The sequence below is a fragment of the Myotis yumanensis genome, unplaced genomic scaffold, assembly GCF_028538775.1.
Source record: "Myotis yumanensis isolate MYYU_CA2020_CCGP unplaced genomic scaffold, mMyoYum1.0.hap1 SCAF_1, whole genome shotgun sequence".
Classification (NCBI taxonomy): domain Eukaryota; kingdom Metazoa; phylum Chordata; class Mammalia; order Chiroptera; family Vespertilionidae; genus Myotis; species Myotis yumanensis.
The window spans coordinates 38,401,584-38,417,798 of record NW_027223752.1 but is presented as its reverse complement, the minus strand read 5'-3'; the positions used below and the strand labels follow the sequence as shown (position 1 = coordinate 38,417,798).

At 44.7% G+C, this 16,215-nt stretch overlaps 1 protein-coding gene across 1 annotated transcript in view; it reads left to right on the top strand.

Moving 5' to 3' along the window:
* RHOJ (ras homolog family member J) overlaps window positions 1-16,215 on the top strand; it is an 84,703-nt gene that overhangs the window by 54,753 nt on the left and 13,735 nt on the right. Inside the window, exons 2-4 of the mRNA XM_070418740.1 lie at window positions 4,291-4,349; window positions 13,422-13,586; window positions 15,465-15,560. Coding sequence (XP_070274841.1) covers window positions 4,291-4,349; window positions 13,422-13,586; window positions 15,465-15,560 — 320 coding nt within the window. The remainder of the gene's footprint in view (window positions 1-4,290; window positions 4,350-13,421; window positions 13,587-15,464; window positions 15,561-16,215) is intronic.

Sequence of the window (16,215 nt, the reverse complement as noted above, 5' to 3'; positions counted from 1 at the left end):
ACAAATAAGGAAACAAGGGCTCAGAGATGCTAGGGGACTTTCCCAAGGTCACGCAGACAGCGAATAGCAAAGGCAGGATTGTAATGAGACCCACTTGACTTAGATCCTGCTCTCTCAACCTCACTACATTTACTGTTAGCATTTTAGGGCACACCTGCCTTCGTGCTGCTGTGGCTGATTCATTTCCAAACTGAGGGGCCTCAGAGGACACTGCAGCCTGTTGGCAACAATAAGGCCTCCACTGCTAGTCCAAGATAAGGGCTCACAAAGCCATTTGGACAACCCACATCTGTGATTAACGCCTGGATCTGTCTCTGGCTGTCCCTAGATGTTCTCTAGCATCAACTGTGCGATCCACTTATCTTCCGATAGAATGGGAAAATGAAAGGGCAGAGAAGGGAGAATAAAAGTGAATTCCAGAGCCTGGGGCACAAGCCCTGCTCCCTTCCTTTCGATTCCTCCAGCAGAGCTGGCCAAGCACACAGAGGAGACAGCCACTGCCCAGCAGAGCTGAAAACCACACCATTTCTACCCCAACAGGTCACCCTCCATCTTCCCGCCATTTGCCAGAACCCAAGGAAATTGTTTTCATTCCTTCTCTTTCACCTTCTTGGGGGGGGGGGGGGGGGAAGAATTGGGGGCTTTCATTGATCAACAAAGCCTTCCCAATAAAGGCTGCATTCGTGAATCAGCATAGCCCCACCCTGCATGCCCACCTCTTCTGCCCCATCTCCCCATGCACCCCAGGGAGCTGGTGCGCCACCCCGTGCCCCGCCCCCAGCACACCCTGGTGGCTCCTGGACCGCCCTTATCCCTTCTGCGGATGCACCTTGGGGAACCTGTGGCCATCCTGGGGACTGAGCTGACACACCTCCTCCGGAAAGCCCTCTCTGACCGCGCTCCAGCAGTGCGCATGCGCACACCCAGCAGGCCCCTCTGGCGTTCCCACGCTCCACAGCATGCACACGCACACGCACACGCACAGGCACATGTACGTACACGCACATGTACGTACACGCACGTACGCACGCACAGTCATACCCCTCCTGCGAGCACCCACGCCTCTCCACGCAGCCCTGGCTTGGCGTTTCCTGTGCTGCACCCTGCCCGCGCCTTGCTGGTAACCCCTCCTCTCCACGCTCCCACAGGCCTCCTACTCCCAGTAGTGAGAGGACCAGGATCGCAAAGGCCCCTGGAGGCGGGGAGGCCAGCGGGAGGAGAAGGCTCTCGGCCCGTGCCCACCCTTCCTGGGCTGGCGCTGGCCCCAGCGCTGCCAAGGGAGAAAAGGGGGAGGCCTGGGGACAAGCAGGCTGAGGGAATGGTTCTCTGAAAACCCGAGCAGGAGCTTCAGGACTCCCGTGCCAAAAGTCAGGGCCATTGCTCAGGAATGTTTGCAGCTCTCCGTGGAGCCTGGGGTGACAGCGGCTAGGGCTTGAGTCACAGGAGGCTCTGGGCCTGGAGGTCGTGGCATGGCCCAAAGGGGTCCCTGGAACAGCTGCCCCTGACCGGCATGCACTGGGCTTGGTAGAGGTAGGAAATTCCTGGAAATGGCTGGACTTCTTCCCTTGGTTCCTGATCCGTGACTAGGTAGTGAATTGGCCACGAAAGGAAGCATTTCGGCAGAGTTCAGGAACATAGATAGGGCTGGACTTACGCAAAAGCATTCAGGAAGAGCAAAACAGAGCAGGACCAAGAGTGAGGGCCACGCCGGCTCACCTTCACTTCCATCACTAGCCTGGCGTTTGAAAGGAAGTAAAAAGGTTTAAAATCCCTTCTGTCAGTGTTGTCACCAGGGTTGGATGGAGCCGGTTCACCACGTTAAAGTGCACGTTTAAAAGCTGAGCGGCTACAGCGAGGTTGTCAAACTTAACACATGTGGACCTGTGTAAATTAAAAAAAAAAATTCCCAGTGTCTGTGGAGACAGTGCTTTTAAACAGGTGCTTTGCAAAGAATGAGCCCCTTAAGAAGTACTTTGCATACATGTAGCCCATCAACCTGAAAACAAACAAAAGTCAAATCAGTACCAAATCAGCAACTCTGAGCAGCAGACTAGAGAATATGTTGGAGATAGGGTTTTAACCATTTGCACGCCATAAGCGTCTATAGACGCAAGTGGTGGACCTTTTTTAATTAAATTCAAAATATCGTGGCAGTTAACTGGTTAAAAGGTTGCTAATTCAGCTCTGGCTGGGTAGCTCAGTTGGTTAGAGTGTCAGCCCCAATAGACCAAGGTTGTGGTTTTGATCCCCAGTCAGGGCACATACAAGACGCTACCAATGAATGCATAAATAGGTGGGACAACAAATAGATCTCTCTCTAGCTCTATCTTCCTTCCTCTCTCTCTCAAATCAATAAATAAAAATAAAAGATTGCTAATTCAGTTTCTCTTTCCTGCATAGCTAATGGTAGAAGGCACCTTTACATTGCATTTGCAGTTTTTAATCAACTAGGAAAAATCACATTCTCCTTTATTATTTCACATCCTTTTTCCAAAGAGAAATTAAATTTTTTTAGAAATCTAACTTTGCTCTTTCCACTCACCAAGAGAAGTGTATTATGCTTTCAATCTGTTCAATCTCAGTTTAGTTTCAAGTTGAGACTTCATTTCATTTCCAGACATGTACAGAGTGGATGGTATCCCTCTATTCTCATTTTTTAGATACAATTGCTTGTCAAAGCAGTAGGCCTGCTGGGTAAATCAAACTCTCCACTTTTCACTCTACATACACCCTTTAGGTATCTGAAACTGAACCCATACAACATGTCTTCCTGCAACTGAGGTTCAAAACTATAATGAATCAGTTGAGCTAAAGCACGGAAATATTCCATTTAGGAAACTTTTTAAAAATAAATATGAAGTCCATCTTGTTTCATTATTTGCTCTGCCTTATAGATTATAAAATATGCAGGTGGGTTAATATTCTTTGTTTGGGGGGTTTTATTAACATTTCAAAGACAGATAAAAACAGACATTTCTAACAGATTGCTTACACAATTCTGTGTCCTGAAAGATGGCTCAAACCAAACAAAATGAAAAAATAACCAATAAAAAGTTCAGCATTTTTTTCCTTCAGGAGCTTAATATTTTAAGGCTTAATAAGAATCAATGAGGATTCTACAGAGTGCCTCAGTGTCACCAATGATATTCATCTTGATATCATTGTAATTAACCTAGTTATTAATAACAGGAAAAGAGCAAAGGGAAGGCCAAGTATTATAGGCATGTCATTTGGGCAGCTTTGCCAGGAAGCTACAATTTTGCACTCTCCAGGGGTCCAGCAAGGGAAGATAGACAAATGCCCAGTAAAGTTGGGGTGACATAGGGAGGGTACTTTCCTGTCAGTCACACCTGGAATAGGTCATTGGCCAGAATGGGTGTGGCCACTGCAAGGGCAAGAAATTTGGAATATTTAATCTCCTGAACAAAGAAGTTCTCTCTCTTTGTCCTCTTGGGACTCTTTTGTGGGGAGGGGGCGCTGCTCTCTTGGCTCACCTGCAGGCCATGTGGACCCCACACACAATGAACTAATGGACTGAAATTAGCCTGCTGCTGAACTGGACCCGGCTGCAACATGGGAAGGAAACCCTGGGCACTGGCTTTGCTTTTAGCTCTACTGTAACCACAATTATACTTCTTCTAGGACTGGATTAGGGGAAATGGGACTTTAGAAACCCAGGGATGTAATCCCATGCAAATTAAAATCACTGATCTTCACATGCAAGTCTCAGAAAATTCTTTTTCTCCAGATATTGTAAGGACTCCAACCCTGGCAGTCCGTGGGAAAATGATACCCCAGTTTCCCCCAATAAAAATCTCATCTGAAAAACTTGGACTTGGCTCAGCCCATCCACTCTTACTGCAGCCCAAGGTTGTCTTTCTTTTCTTTTTTTTTTTTTTTTAATATATTTCGTTGGTTTTTTACAGAGAGGAAGGAAGAGGGATAGAGAGTTAAAAACATCAATGAGAGAGAAACATCGACCAGCTGCCTCCTGCACACTCCCTACTGGGGATGTGCCCGCAACCAAGGTACATGCCCTTGACCAGAATCGAACCTGGGACCCGTGAGTCCATAGGCTGACACTCTATCCACTGAGCCAAACCAGTTAGTAAACCCCTCCTAGTGAAGGTGAGCAAGGTTCTCTTTCATTTGGAAATCATGCTGTCATCAATATACACTGATGAGGCATATGCTTATCCTCGCTGCCCAAAGAGATGTTGGCATAGAGAAATGTGAAGGCTCCTGATTGAAGCTTGTATTAATGGGCTCTCCTCTTCTCTTCTCCCCTAGTTACTGTGACCGTGGGAGACAAGCAACACTTGCTCGGACTGTATGACACGGCAGGACAGGTATATTTTTATTATCTTGATTTATTATTATCTTGATTTATTTTTATTATATTGGTTCATTCAATAGATATTACCTCTTCTGATCATTGGGGGCAAATTTATTATCTACCTAAATGACAACCAAAGCATATTCTTAATATCTTAAAAATATTCATAATTACAAAAAACCAAACCATTCATGATTCAAGATGTTAATAGGCAAATAATAATTCATTCATTGATTGATGACTAACAATAACCAAAAGAATGTATTTGGCCAAGACTCTCAAGTTCTTCCTACCCATACCAATTCCAGATCTAGGATTACCAAGTCAATTTCAAATTTGAGTTTCACCCATTATATTTTTGCATTATATTCTTTGCCCACCCTTTATTTGAATTGCCTAATGAGCTGTGAAAAGGTTCAGAATGAGATAGGGGATAGTGAGTGAGGGGTAGGAAGAAGATAGAGTAAGTGTTGGGAAAAAGAAAAGCCAGAACTAGATGTTTTCCAAAAGTGAATAACTGAATAACTAGAAGTTGACTCTCAATTCTCTAAGAGTTTTGAAATATTCTCACTCTGTCAGATATGTTTCTTCAAGTTGGAAAACCTGGCCAACCATTAACGTAAAGCAATGAACTAGAACTCTCAAAACTTAATCAGTTAGCACATGCTCTACTTCAGCGGTTTTCAACCTGTGGGTCACGACCCCTTTGGGGGTCGAACGACCCTTTCACAGGGGTCGCCTAAGACCATCGGAAAACACATATATAATTACATATTGTTTTTGTGATTAATCACTATGCTTTAATTATGTTCAATTTGTAACAATGAAATTGGGGGTCACCACAACACGAGGAACTGTATTAAAGGGTCACGGCATTAGGAAGGTTGAGAACCACTGCTCTACTTGGTGAAAATGCCACCATCACTTTCTTTCCTAACACCCTATACTTCATTATGAAAAGTTTCTAAGGTTATAAATTCATGGGTTGGAGAGGAAGTGGTTAAGCAATTGATAGCTGTGGGCCAATTTCTATGATAGAGCTTTTGTTACCATATGTCTTGGGTCATTTATTAAGGTCAAAATCAGTGGGTTGTTTAGTTTTACATCTTAAGTCCTTTGGAGTGAACATCTGACCATACTCTTTCCCACTGTGAGTTTCCCGGTAATTGTTATTTATAGTTATACTAATACATTTGTCTCCTCCCCCTCCCGCCCCCAATTATCTGGATATATGTCTTTCTGCTCAACTTGAAAGCTCTATACTAGAAAAAAAAATAGTAAATGGAATTTTATTTGGGATTTCTGTATGCATTTGCAAGGACCACTGTATAAATGTCTGTGGGACATCAAAGGCTAATGTTGGGCAGGTCTAGGAAGTGAGGAACCTAGAAAATCTAGCTCCAGACTCAAGGCTTCTAAGAGCATCCAATTTCCACTCATCAGCAGATGGCTATTTGGGCCAGCTACTCTCAGGAAGTGGAAACTCACAGTAATACCGAGACACAGAACTAGGACAGGATACCCCCAGATGCCCAATATGGGAAAATTGGTTTGTCTCCTCTGAGCTAAATACAGGGGCCTCAGTGCAGCTCATACTTGGCTACTCCTCCACCAGAAAGCATTCCAGCAAGAAGGGTACGCTGCTCTTTGGTCTGGAGTTGCCAAACACAATCACATAATCATTGGGGTGTCCCCCTTCATCAGGGACTCACAGCCTCAAAGAAAGAGGAGTTTACAGCCTTCTCCCCTATAGTCATATTTTATAGATATTAAATCCAGTTTGAAAAGTTCTGTACAGCAAGAATTATTGCCTGACTCTGAAACCTTTGTTTCCCGTGCCTTCTAAAAAGTGCTCTGTGCCCCTTATGCCCTCCCTCTTGTATAGAAGTCCATGCAATTGTTAGCTTCTGTGCGTTAATTGTCCCCAGAACAACCTCCCCAGGCCTCTATTTAATTTCAAATTCAATAAAATGGTTTAAAAGCTTGTGTGGAGTTCAATTCTTCTTTCCCACTGCTCTGTCCTTTATAGAAAAAAAATTTAGACAATACTAGTATAGGAGTTGAAGCTCTAAGGCAGTGCAAAAATATCTTTAAACACCAAATTGAAGAAAGCAGAATGACCTAAACCTCTGACACCAGGGAAAGTGATGAGCACGGATAAAATATAACAACAAATGGTTTTAGGTATTTCTTCAACTTAACTTTCACTTTAATGTTTTCCAGCAGCTACTTTGAAAGCTCGGAGGTAGACAAGGCTCATAGGGGAACATAAAACACGAGGAAAAAGAATCAGAACATGTCTTACATTTTCCTCTAGGCCTCAAATTCTATGGTTAGGAACTTTAAAAGATGATTCCAAGAGCCCTGGCCCGGTGGTTCAGTTGGTTGGGCATCATCCCGTGCATCACAAGGGCTGTGGGATCTATTTCCAATCAGGGCATTTGCATTTGCAACGAGCTAGGCCAGTGATGGTGAACCTTTTGAGCTCGGCGTGTCAACATTTTGAAAAACCCTAACTTAACTCTGGTGCCGTGTCACATATAGAAATTTTTTGATATTTGCAACCATAGTAGAACAAAGACTTATATTTTTGATATTTATTTTATATATTTAAATGCCATTTAACAAAGAAAAATCAACCAAAAAATGAGTTCGTGTGTCACCTTTGACACGCGTGTCATAAGTTCGCCATCAGTGATCTAGGCTGTGGGTTTGATCCCAACAGGGGTGTGTGCAGGAGGCAACCAATTAATGTTCTGCTCTCTCTCCCTTCCTCTTTTTGAAAATCAATGGAAAATATCAGGTGAGGATTAAAAATAAAAAAGATGACTCCAAGAAAGGCTAAAAGAAATAGAGTAATTAAGCAAAATGATTTGAAGCTAGACCTAAGGGAAACCTTTCAGCAGTAAAGGATTATTAAATGTTGAAATTTGTTACACTAAGGATGACAGGTAGTTCATTCTGTAGACCAGTTCTCAAACTTGAACGGGCATCACAATCACACAAAAACCAGCCACTGGGCCCCAGCCCCAGTTTCTTATTCTACAAGTAGAGCTCAAGAATTTGCATTTCTCACACGTTCCCTGGTGACACTGCTACTGGTCTGCACACCATCCTTGTCACTCACAATATGGTCCAACGACCGGCAGCATCTGTGTCACAAGTGACCCTTTAGGAATGCAGATCTCAGGCCCCACCTCCACCTACCACATCCTAAAATTTATTTTTAAAAGATCCCCAGGTGATTCATGTGCACATTAAAATTCAAGAAGCACTCCTCTAGAAGTCCTTGGTGGTTGAGGCATGGTCCCTAGCGTTAGGAAGAGGTGGTGAAAAATATTACCTGAGTTGATTCCCATGGTTCTATGACTCTGCCAATCAGTCTTTATAACAAATTTAATTTAGAAACATTGTCCCAAAATTTCCACTCCCTGCCTCAGATAGAGTAGTCACCTCCTCAGTTACATTCTAGTAATGTTGCTGCAGTCATGTGGCTAAGGAACATCTATAACAAACTCAAAAATACTCATTTGGCCAGAGTTGCTAGTAAGAAAGAGCCGTGATCTCAAACTTGATTCCTTTTTGAACCACAAAAAGGAAATAAGTCGCTGAACCCGGCTATAGAGTTCCCAGCAAGATGGTTTGCTGTGCATAATTCTATTTCATGAATAAACCAAGAAGCAGTGTCCCGCATCTTTGCTTGAGCTAACTCTGGGTCAGAGTTGATGAAACCAGCCTCAAAAAGCACGTGTTCTGAAAGGTAAATTGATAGGAACTCATTATTTCTACCCTCAAAGTTACCCCTGAACAAATCTTTTGACCTGGTTTCCACCACTTGGCCGCACTTTGTTGGCCTTGGGCACAACTAAGACCTTAACCCAGCCCTTGACAAGCCAGCCAAGCACGTGCTTTATAAAGACAGTTCATAATGAAGTCACACACATACACTGCCAGCACATGGCAGCTGCTGTTAGACATTAGCTCTCTCCCCAAAGCCTGAAACAAACTAATATTTGGACTTGGAGTAGAGTCTTTCACAAACAGTCTTCAGAACTCTGCTTCATCGGTTAGAATTCCAAACATTAGATTAGGCCAGAGATTTTCAGCCCTTTTCATCTCATAAACTAATTACCAGAATTCTGGGGCACACCAAAGACTATATTACACTTTTTGCCAATCTGACAAAAAATAGGTGTAATTTTGATTCAGCTACACTGGACGGCTATTGTGTTGGCTTTTGTCACTTTTTTATTTGACAATCTAAGGGGAAAGTGTCGGTGCCCCTAACTAGTCAGGTATTGCATGTTTTAAAAATACTTGCGGCACACCAGTTGAAAATCACTGGGTTAGACAATGAAATGAGGGCTGTTTCTCAGGGTGACTGCATGTTACCCCTCAGCTCACACTGGGGAGGCAATAAGGCCAGGCCTGTGAGCCAGATCCCTCGAGGGCTTGCCGCCTCATCCTGCCCGGCACATGCCCCGAGGAGTGTATTTCTGAGCATCTCCCTGAAAGGGATCTCTAGAGTTCAGGCCTTTGGCTCAGCTTCAAAGAATCCGAGAGCCGACTTTTCCATGACGTGCTTGCAGGCCTGTTGTTTAGAGTGCATCGTGAGAGGCCAATGGAGAGCAGGATGCTGGGGTGGGGACGCTGGAGCAACGCCTGGCCCTTCGCAGGCTGAGGACTGCCAAGCTAGGAGAGGGGTCTTTCCCAGGTCATGGCTCTGCGCCCAGCGTCCTCCCACCACCTAGAGTGGAGCCAGCCATGGTACTAAGACATCTTTCCACCTTCTCTGAGTAGGCCCTGGCTTACATATGGGCAAAGCGCTGCTCAGATTGAGGCCTCTCGGACCAAACTCCAGGGTGGACATATCTCAAAGGCAACATCTGCAAAAGTGGCTGTTGGTGGCGCTTCCAGGGAAGAACAAGAATCTTTTGGTGTCAGGAGTCTGGTTCTCAGCAGGGTACATCCCAGAGTTCCCTGATGCAAGCCCCACAGGATTGGCACGTGGGCAAGCACAGAATGGGCGTGTCACTGAGAAACTGCAGCCCACGGCAGCTTATCTGTCACCAGTGACCATGGGCATGTGGGAGCAGGAAGGTCATCAGCTGCACGCCTCAGCCAGGCCTGCACCAGTCCTGATTTCTAAAGCCCCCTTTCCCCAATGGGCTGAAGAGACATGAAACAGGGGGGAGGCGGGGGTGCCAAGTACAGCTGGGGTTCATTAATGGCAACCCAGGGTCTACTTGGAAGGACGTCAGTCTTCCCCTTCGCTGTTGGCTCACCCAGTGGGGCCATCTGGAGCACAGAACCTGGCATCAATCCTCCATGGAAAGTTTGCCTAAAACCTCAAAATAACTGTTTTTCCTCAATGAGTAACCCACCCTTTCTTAATCACACGCATCTTACTGTGGTTTTAGAAATGTGCAAATTGGGGGTTAGATGGCAGTTTCCCCACATGACAAGTAACCTTAGGACACGATCTTCCCCCCAAATTTTGAAAAATGAATCTGTAGGGACATTGAATCAGAGTTTCGACCAGAGCATGTAAACATTTGGGTCTTCTTACTACTCAGTTTAGAAGAAGCTCACTTCAGATTCAGCGCTGCTATCCAATGAGGATAAGGACACTGCAGTGATCATTGGCACGGGATGGAGGATGGACTCCTGACTACTAAAGAACTTACTCCATTCAGGGCTCTGTTCTCAGTGGTCTACAAATATTAACACATTTTATACCCATCAGAGTCCTATGAGGCCAACACTATTACCAACCATTTTATAGATGAAGAAACTGAGGCAGAGAGAACTTACCCAAGGTTACAACAGTAGTCACTGGAGGGGTGAGATTTGAACCCAGAGAATGTGCCTCCCTAGCCCACGCTCTTAAGCGCTGTGCCACACTTCCGCCCTAGGTATGTTGCCCAGATTTTCCAAGCCAAGCCTGACAGCTATGAGTGTGTTTATGGGGTAATATGAAAATGAGACTTGTGCTGAAAATCTGGGATAAATGTCCTAAACCCAAGGAGACCTGGAGGCAGACTCCTACTTCCAATTGACTGGGGGATAAGAGAGGCGGAAGGAATGTGCGATGCACTGTCCTTGCCACTCCAAGTGTGGTCCCTGGACCAGCAGGGTCAGCGTGACCTGGAAAGTGGTTAGAAATGCAAACTCTTGGGCTTCATCCCAGACCTGCTGCAGAATAAGAATCTGCACTTTAACAAGGTCCCGGGGGATTCAAATGTGTATAAAGTCTGAGGAGGGCTGGTCTGATGGTCTCACTCACCACCTGCACCATTTGATGCTAAGCTGGTCCCTGAACTTTTCTAATAGTCACCCACAGTCCTCCCAGAACACCAGGTGTGCCTTCAAACCAAACACTCCCCTGCCTTTGGGGTGAAGTTAGGCGGGAAGTACAAAGCCTACCTTGCTCCAAATCCCTCCATAACACCCCCCCCCCCCGATTTCCCACCCCAACCCTCACCCCAGCCTCTTTGTCCACTTTAACCCTCCAAAGCCCCATTTGAGTTGTTCTTTTAGATTAAAACACTGTCCCTTCAAGAAGCACTCAAGCACTGGTCTTCCACTCTCAATTTCAAATACCAGCTAGAGACTCTTTATCCACTCCTCTCAGCCCTTTACACCATCTCAACCTCCAATCTAGGCTCACAATGTGCTCCGTCACAAATAAAAGTCACTTAAGTTATCAGCTGGTACACATTCACATCCCTCGACCTCCCACTGCCCCGCTCTCAGTCCCCAGGAGTCCCTGTTATGAACCCCCAGCCCCTGCCACATTTCACAGCTCTGGCCAGTGGCAAATGGGGGCTGAAAGAGCCCAGGCGGCCCAGGTGTGAGGCTTCTTTAAAGGTATGTTTGCTCTCTAGTCCCAATACAGTCACTTAGATCATCTATCTAGGCCTGCGTTTCCTAAACTACAAAATTGGCTGAGGGGAAAGGGAAGCATGGTAACCCGTGTTTCTGAAACGCGATGCCACAGAGTCACCTGGAGGGCACACAGAGACACCGAGGGTGCAGCCCCCCCTCCCCCAGAGCCTCAGCTCCAGGAGGGCTGGGCGGGGCCTGGCGTGGACATGCCTACCACGCTCCCAAGTGATGCCAATGGTGCTGGTCAGGGACCATGCTTTTGGGAGCCACGGTACTGACTGTCAAATCATTCAGTCAAATCAAGATTCTCATTATTCTATGATCATGGAGCTAATAAAGAACAAGAGATACTTCACCCGTCTCACTTCCACATAAATTGAGTTGTTTCCCATATTTTCATTTCTTTCCCCCGACTGGATTGACAATTCTTACTCACTTTCTATAGTTCGTATAGCATCCTTCACAGTGACAGATGTTCAGGAGGCACTTAATACTTTTTTTTAAAGGGAGTAACCCAGCAAGACTAACATGTCCACGGAAGAGAGATCAGAATACAGAGCAGGATAAGGTCCAATGAAGGACACGGTCAGAAGCCCCTCAGTTGGAGGGACTCATTTGATAGCTTCTGGGTAGAAAGTCAAATAAACATGATCCTTTCTGACTACCAGTTATTTGCTCCTACCTCATCTAGCTGTGACATTCCTCCCAGTTGTGTTTTGTTTTTTGGCTTTGAGGTTTTAAAAATACAGTGTTTGCTGCCATCTGGTGGTATTTTCTAATAGATGCAGGCCATGAAATAGATAACTATATATACCCTGTGGTCTCTTAAGTTTCTTAGCTCCCTGGGTAAAGCATGAGTCTATATTAAGATTCCCAGGTAACTGAATTTTCAAGAAAATGTTTAATCTGCCACTTAAAATTCTGAAACAAATAATGTGGTCACGATTAAGAGCTAGAGTTGGATTCAGGCTAAATATCCCATCCTGATATTTAATAGTTCTGTGACATTTGTCAGTTGCTGAACTTCTCTTAACCTTAACTTCCTCTTCTATGAAATGTGGACAGTGATGGTACCATCATTCCAGTGGTGAGGACTCAACAGGATAATGCATGTAAGTGCTTGAAACAATGCCCTTAGGAATGAGTCCTTGATATATATTTGATGGTGAAGATGATGATGATGATGATGATGATGATGATGTAAATAACTGTTCTCAACTCCAGACCAAGGAAGTCCGAATGCCCAGATATGCAAGCCGGGTATTCTGATTTAATTTGTCCCAGGGTAGGAGAGTGGGTAAGGGGAGGTAGTTGGCTAACAGGGCATCAAGATGGTCTTAAAACTCCCCAGATGATTCTATTGCAGTAAGTGACCCATGGAAAAGCCATGTGTTCATTTGCAGGTCACTGAAGACCAGTGTCATCTAATCAGTCAACAGCATTTATGGAATATTTGCCATGGACAGAGTACAAGTGGGGCGTGAGGAAAAAATCAGCAAGGTCCTGCTCTGTTTATGACACCCCAGGTGTGAGGAATACGTGAAAAGGGCAGGTGTCATAAACAGTTGTAGGTTATGGCCTGGAAAGGAGCGTTCTTAGCATATTCTGGTCGGAAAAGTCTCTGGGGAGAAAACAGTTAAACTGGCATTTTATTTATTAGGCCACCCTATGGTGGTAGGTAAACTTAGAAACAAATCCCAAATTCTGAGCTCTAAACCTTCACACAACATAATTCTTCAACTCTTTGTTTTGCATTTTAGTTAGCTTTTCTAAGTTAAATTTAAATGCAACTTTTAAAAATTGTATAAGGAGAGAATTTCTGTGCCTTGGCCAATGGCCCACTAATTTAAAAACATATTCAGTACAACACAGTTCCAATGTGACAGAATTGCAATAATCCTTATTGAAGTATGTGCATTAAATGGGGTGAACTTTATGGTATGTAAATGATCTCACTAAAGCTGTTAAAAATATTTTTTTAAAGTTCATCTTAAAAGGGAGCAATTTATCATCTCCACACACAACAAAAAGGTGTCTCCTAACTGATGGCTCCTTTATTTCTAGTAACATAAGCAAGCACCAGATTCCGGGGCAGAGGAAGGAACGGGGTCTGTGGAATCTTGCCTGTGTCAGGATTCCACTGCATCAAATGGGACCCCCCTCACCAGGCTGTACAACCTCTCTGCTCTTCCCACAGGAGGACTACAACCAGCTGAGGCCTCTCTCCTACCCCAACACGGATGTGTTTTTGATCTGCTTCTCGGTCGTAAATCCTGCCTCTTACCACAATGTCCAGGAGGAATGGGTCCCGGAGCTGAAGGACTGCATGCCTCATGTGCCTTACGTCCTCATCGGGACCCAGGTTAAATAAAAGGCGGCGATGGCAGGGCGGGTTGGGCGGGTGGGCGGGTGAGAGGGTAGCAAAAAAGGGAAGGCCCTTTGGGGATCTCTTGAACATCCTTTTTCTACCAAACACTATAGAAGAGGATCTCAGAGAGATCAATCCTGCAAACAGCTGTTCTTACGGTCTGCATAATTATTTAGCCATAGTTGAAAAGAATAGAGCTATTTAATGTGAAACAGGACATTTTAATGTGACCTTTAAAAATGAATCACTTGGCTTTTTATTCTTAAACTAGAGGCCCAGTGCATGGATTCATGCACATTGAAAGGAAATTAATTAGAAAAATATTTTAGAGGCTGGGGAGGGACCGAAGGAGATTGGCTCCAGGGCATGTCTGGCCGGTCTCTCCCTTATCTGGGCCAATCAGAGCTGGGGAGGGACCAAGGGAGGGTTCCAGGGCATGTCAGGCCTGTCTCACCCAGTCCCAATGGGCCGGACCCCAGCAGCAAACTAACCTACCAGTCAGAGCGTCTGCCCCCTGGTGGTCAGTGTGCATCATAGCGACTGGTCGAATGGTTGAACAAATGGTCAGACACTTAGCATATTACTTTTATTATATAGTATTGCCAGTGCATGTCATATGTACCAACCAGTCTGCCGGTTGGACAGTCGGACTGTTGGTCACTTAGCCTTTTATATATAGAGATAACCAAGTAATTTTTGAAATTGGCACCCTTCTCCAGCCCTGAGCCAAAAGACTGAAGAGGGGATGTTAATTATACTTATCAGCTGATATTTTTTATATCATCTAAATTCCATGATTGTTCGAAAGTCACAAAATAGGTGTGAATCTCAAAGTAACCCCAGCAATCAGAACGGTCATATTATGACAGGAAAGCCTTGGTGACACTCCTGCAAACAGATTCACTCTTCTCTCTTACCTGTGAGCCCCTGAGTCTTCCAGATCTTAGGACAAAGTGAAGGCAGATATTCCAGATAAACAAAACTGCGACTGTGAACGCCTTTAAAGTGTTTTGAAAGCTAATGAAGTTCCGCTGCTTGGATTTCCAACAGTAATTGCACAAGGGTGTTAAATATTGTTTCAACTTTTTATAGTTTTAAATAGATTTTGTTCTTTGTGTTAAACCCAAAGTACTAGCCCAAAGACACAGAAAGGAAAAATACTGAAGGGCATGGGCCCACATCCACACCCATCCATGTATGCATGGGTTCTCTTACACAGTGAGATTTCACAGCAACTAAAATATTTAATTAAATTATAAAACCCAACCAAACATACATGCTACTTTCAGAGTCATTTTGCCTTTGAAAAGATGAATGCTTATTCCTTGAGCAAACAAACCCTTTGGAAATTTCTCCTTGGGACTTTCCTTCGGAGCCCGCAGCGTATTTGTTAGAATGTCCTCACAGTGGGCAAACCCTCATCCCTGTGAGGGGGAAGATTTGGGTTAAAAAAGCCAACATATATCTCTTTTGCCAGGAAATAAACTATTAAAAATGAATAATATAGTGTGGGATCAACTAAGCATCACTGTAAGGTAATGAGACCGATCAGTTATCAAAATGCTCTAGAAATAAATAGAAAATTTCGAAAACATCTGAGACCGCCACCAAATCGTGGGAGAAAGCCCTCAGCCCCCGGGGTAGCTGCTTTGAAGGGGAGAGGACAAGGAAAGCCTGATGCGTACATTGTCAAGGAAGTCGCTGTACTGTTTAGACCTAATATGGGCTAGTATGTGTGCTTCCTTAGAGAAAATTCATCAACTTCATAGACGTCAAGGGGGGAGGGGAGATATCTATTATGTCACAGTTTAAAATACCTGGTCGTGCCTGAGAAGAAGAATGAGTTTATCACATGTGTGTGTTTTTTGCCAGATTGATCTCCGTGATGACCCCAAAACCTTGGCCCGTTTGCTGTATATGAAGGAGAAACCTCTCACCTACGAGCACGGCGTGAAGCTTGCCAAGGCGGTAGGGTCGGGTTTGAATTTAATTTTACGTGCACGCCGAGAAGAGTTTGGTGTACGCTTTGGGAGGCACACGCTTCGTAGGCTTTTGCGCTTAAAGTGCACTGTGTTCAGAACCTCCGCTCGGCTTCATATTCTCCCCTCCGTTCCAGTCAGGCCAGAAGGGACCATTTGGTTGGCGTTCTTGTCAGCCAGCATTATCTGTTTTTCATTAAGGAAAGAAACTTGGTGAATTTCAAACAGCTGAGGCACTTAGCGTGTGATTTAGCAACCTCTAGAATATCCATTTGCCATGTTTAGTATGAATAAAGAGAGTCATTAGATATGTATTTGTAAATCTCACTGCTTATTATCGGTGTAACTCATTTAAATGGCCCCATAAAAGGCATTTTGTGGTTTTCTTGGGAGAGACTTAGGTAAAGCATCTGGCAGGGTTATGTTTGTTCAGTATTTCTCACCACATAATGCACAGCCACTTAGAGAGGCTGGCTGGTGTCACAAACAGCATCTAGTGGAGTAAAAGAGACCAAAAGGTAACTAGTTGGAGAATCCAAGCTGCAGATAACAGCAATTCGCTCACAGCTGGAATTGTCTTCTCAGACCTTTCTTCACTCTTAACATGATAGTGATTTGGGGAGTTGGGGGAGGGGGGGGGGGCG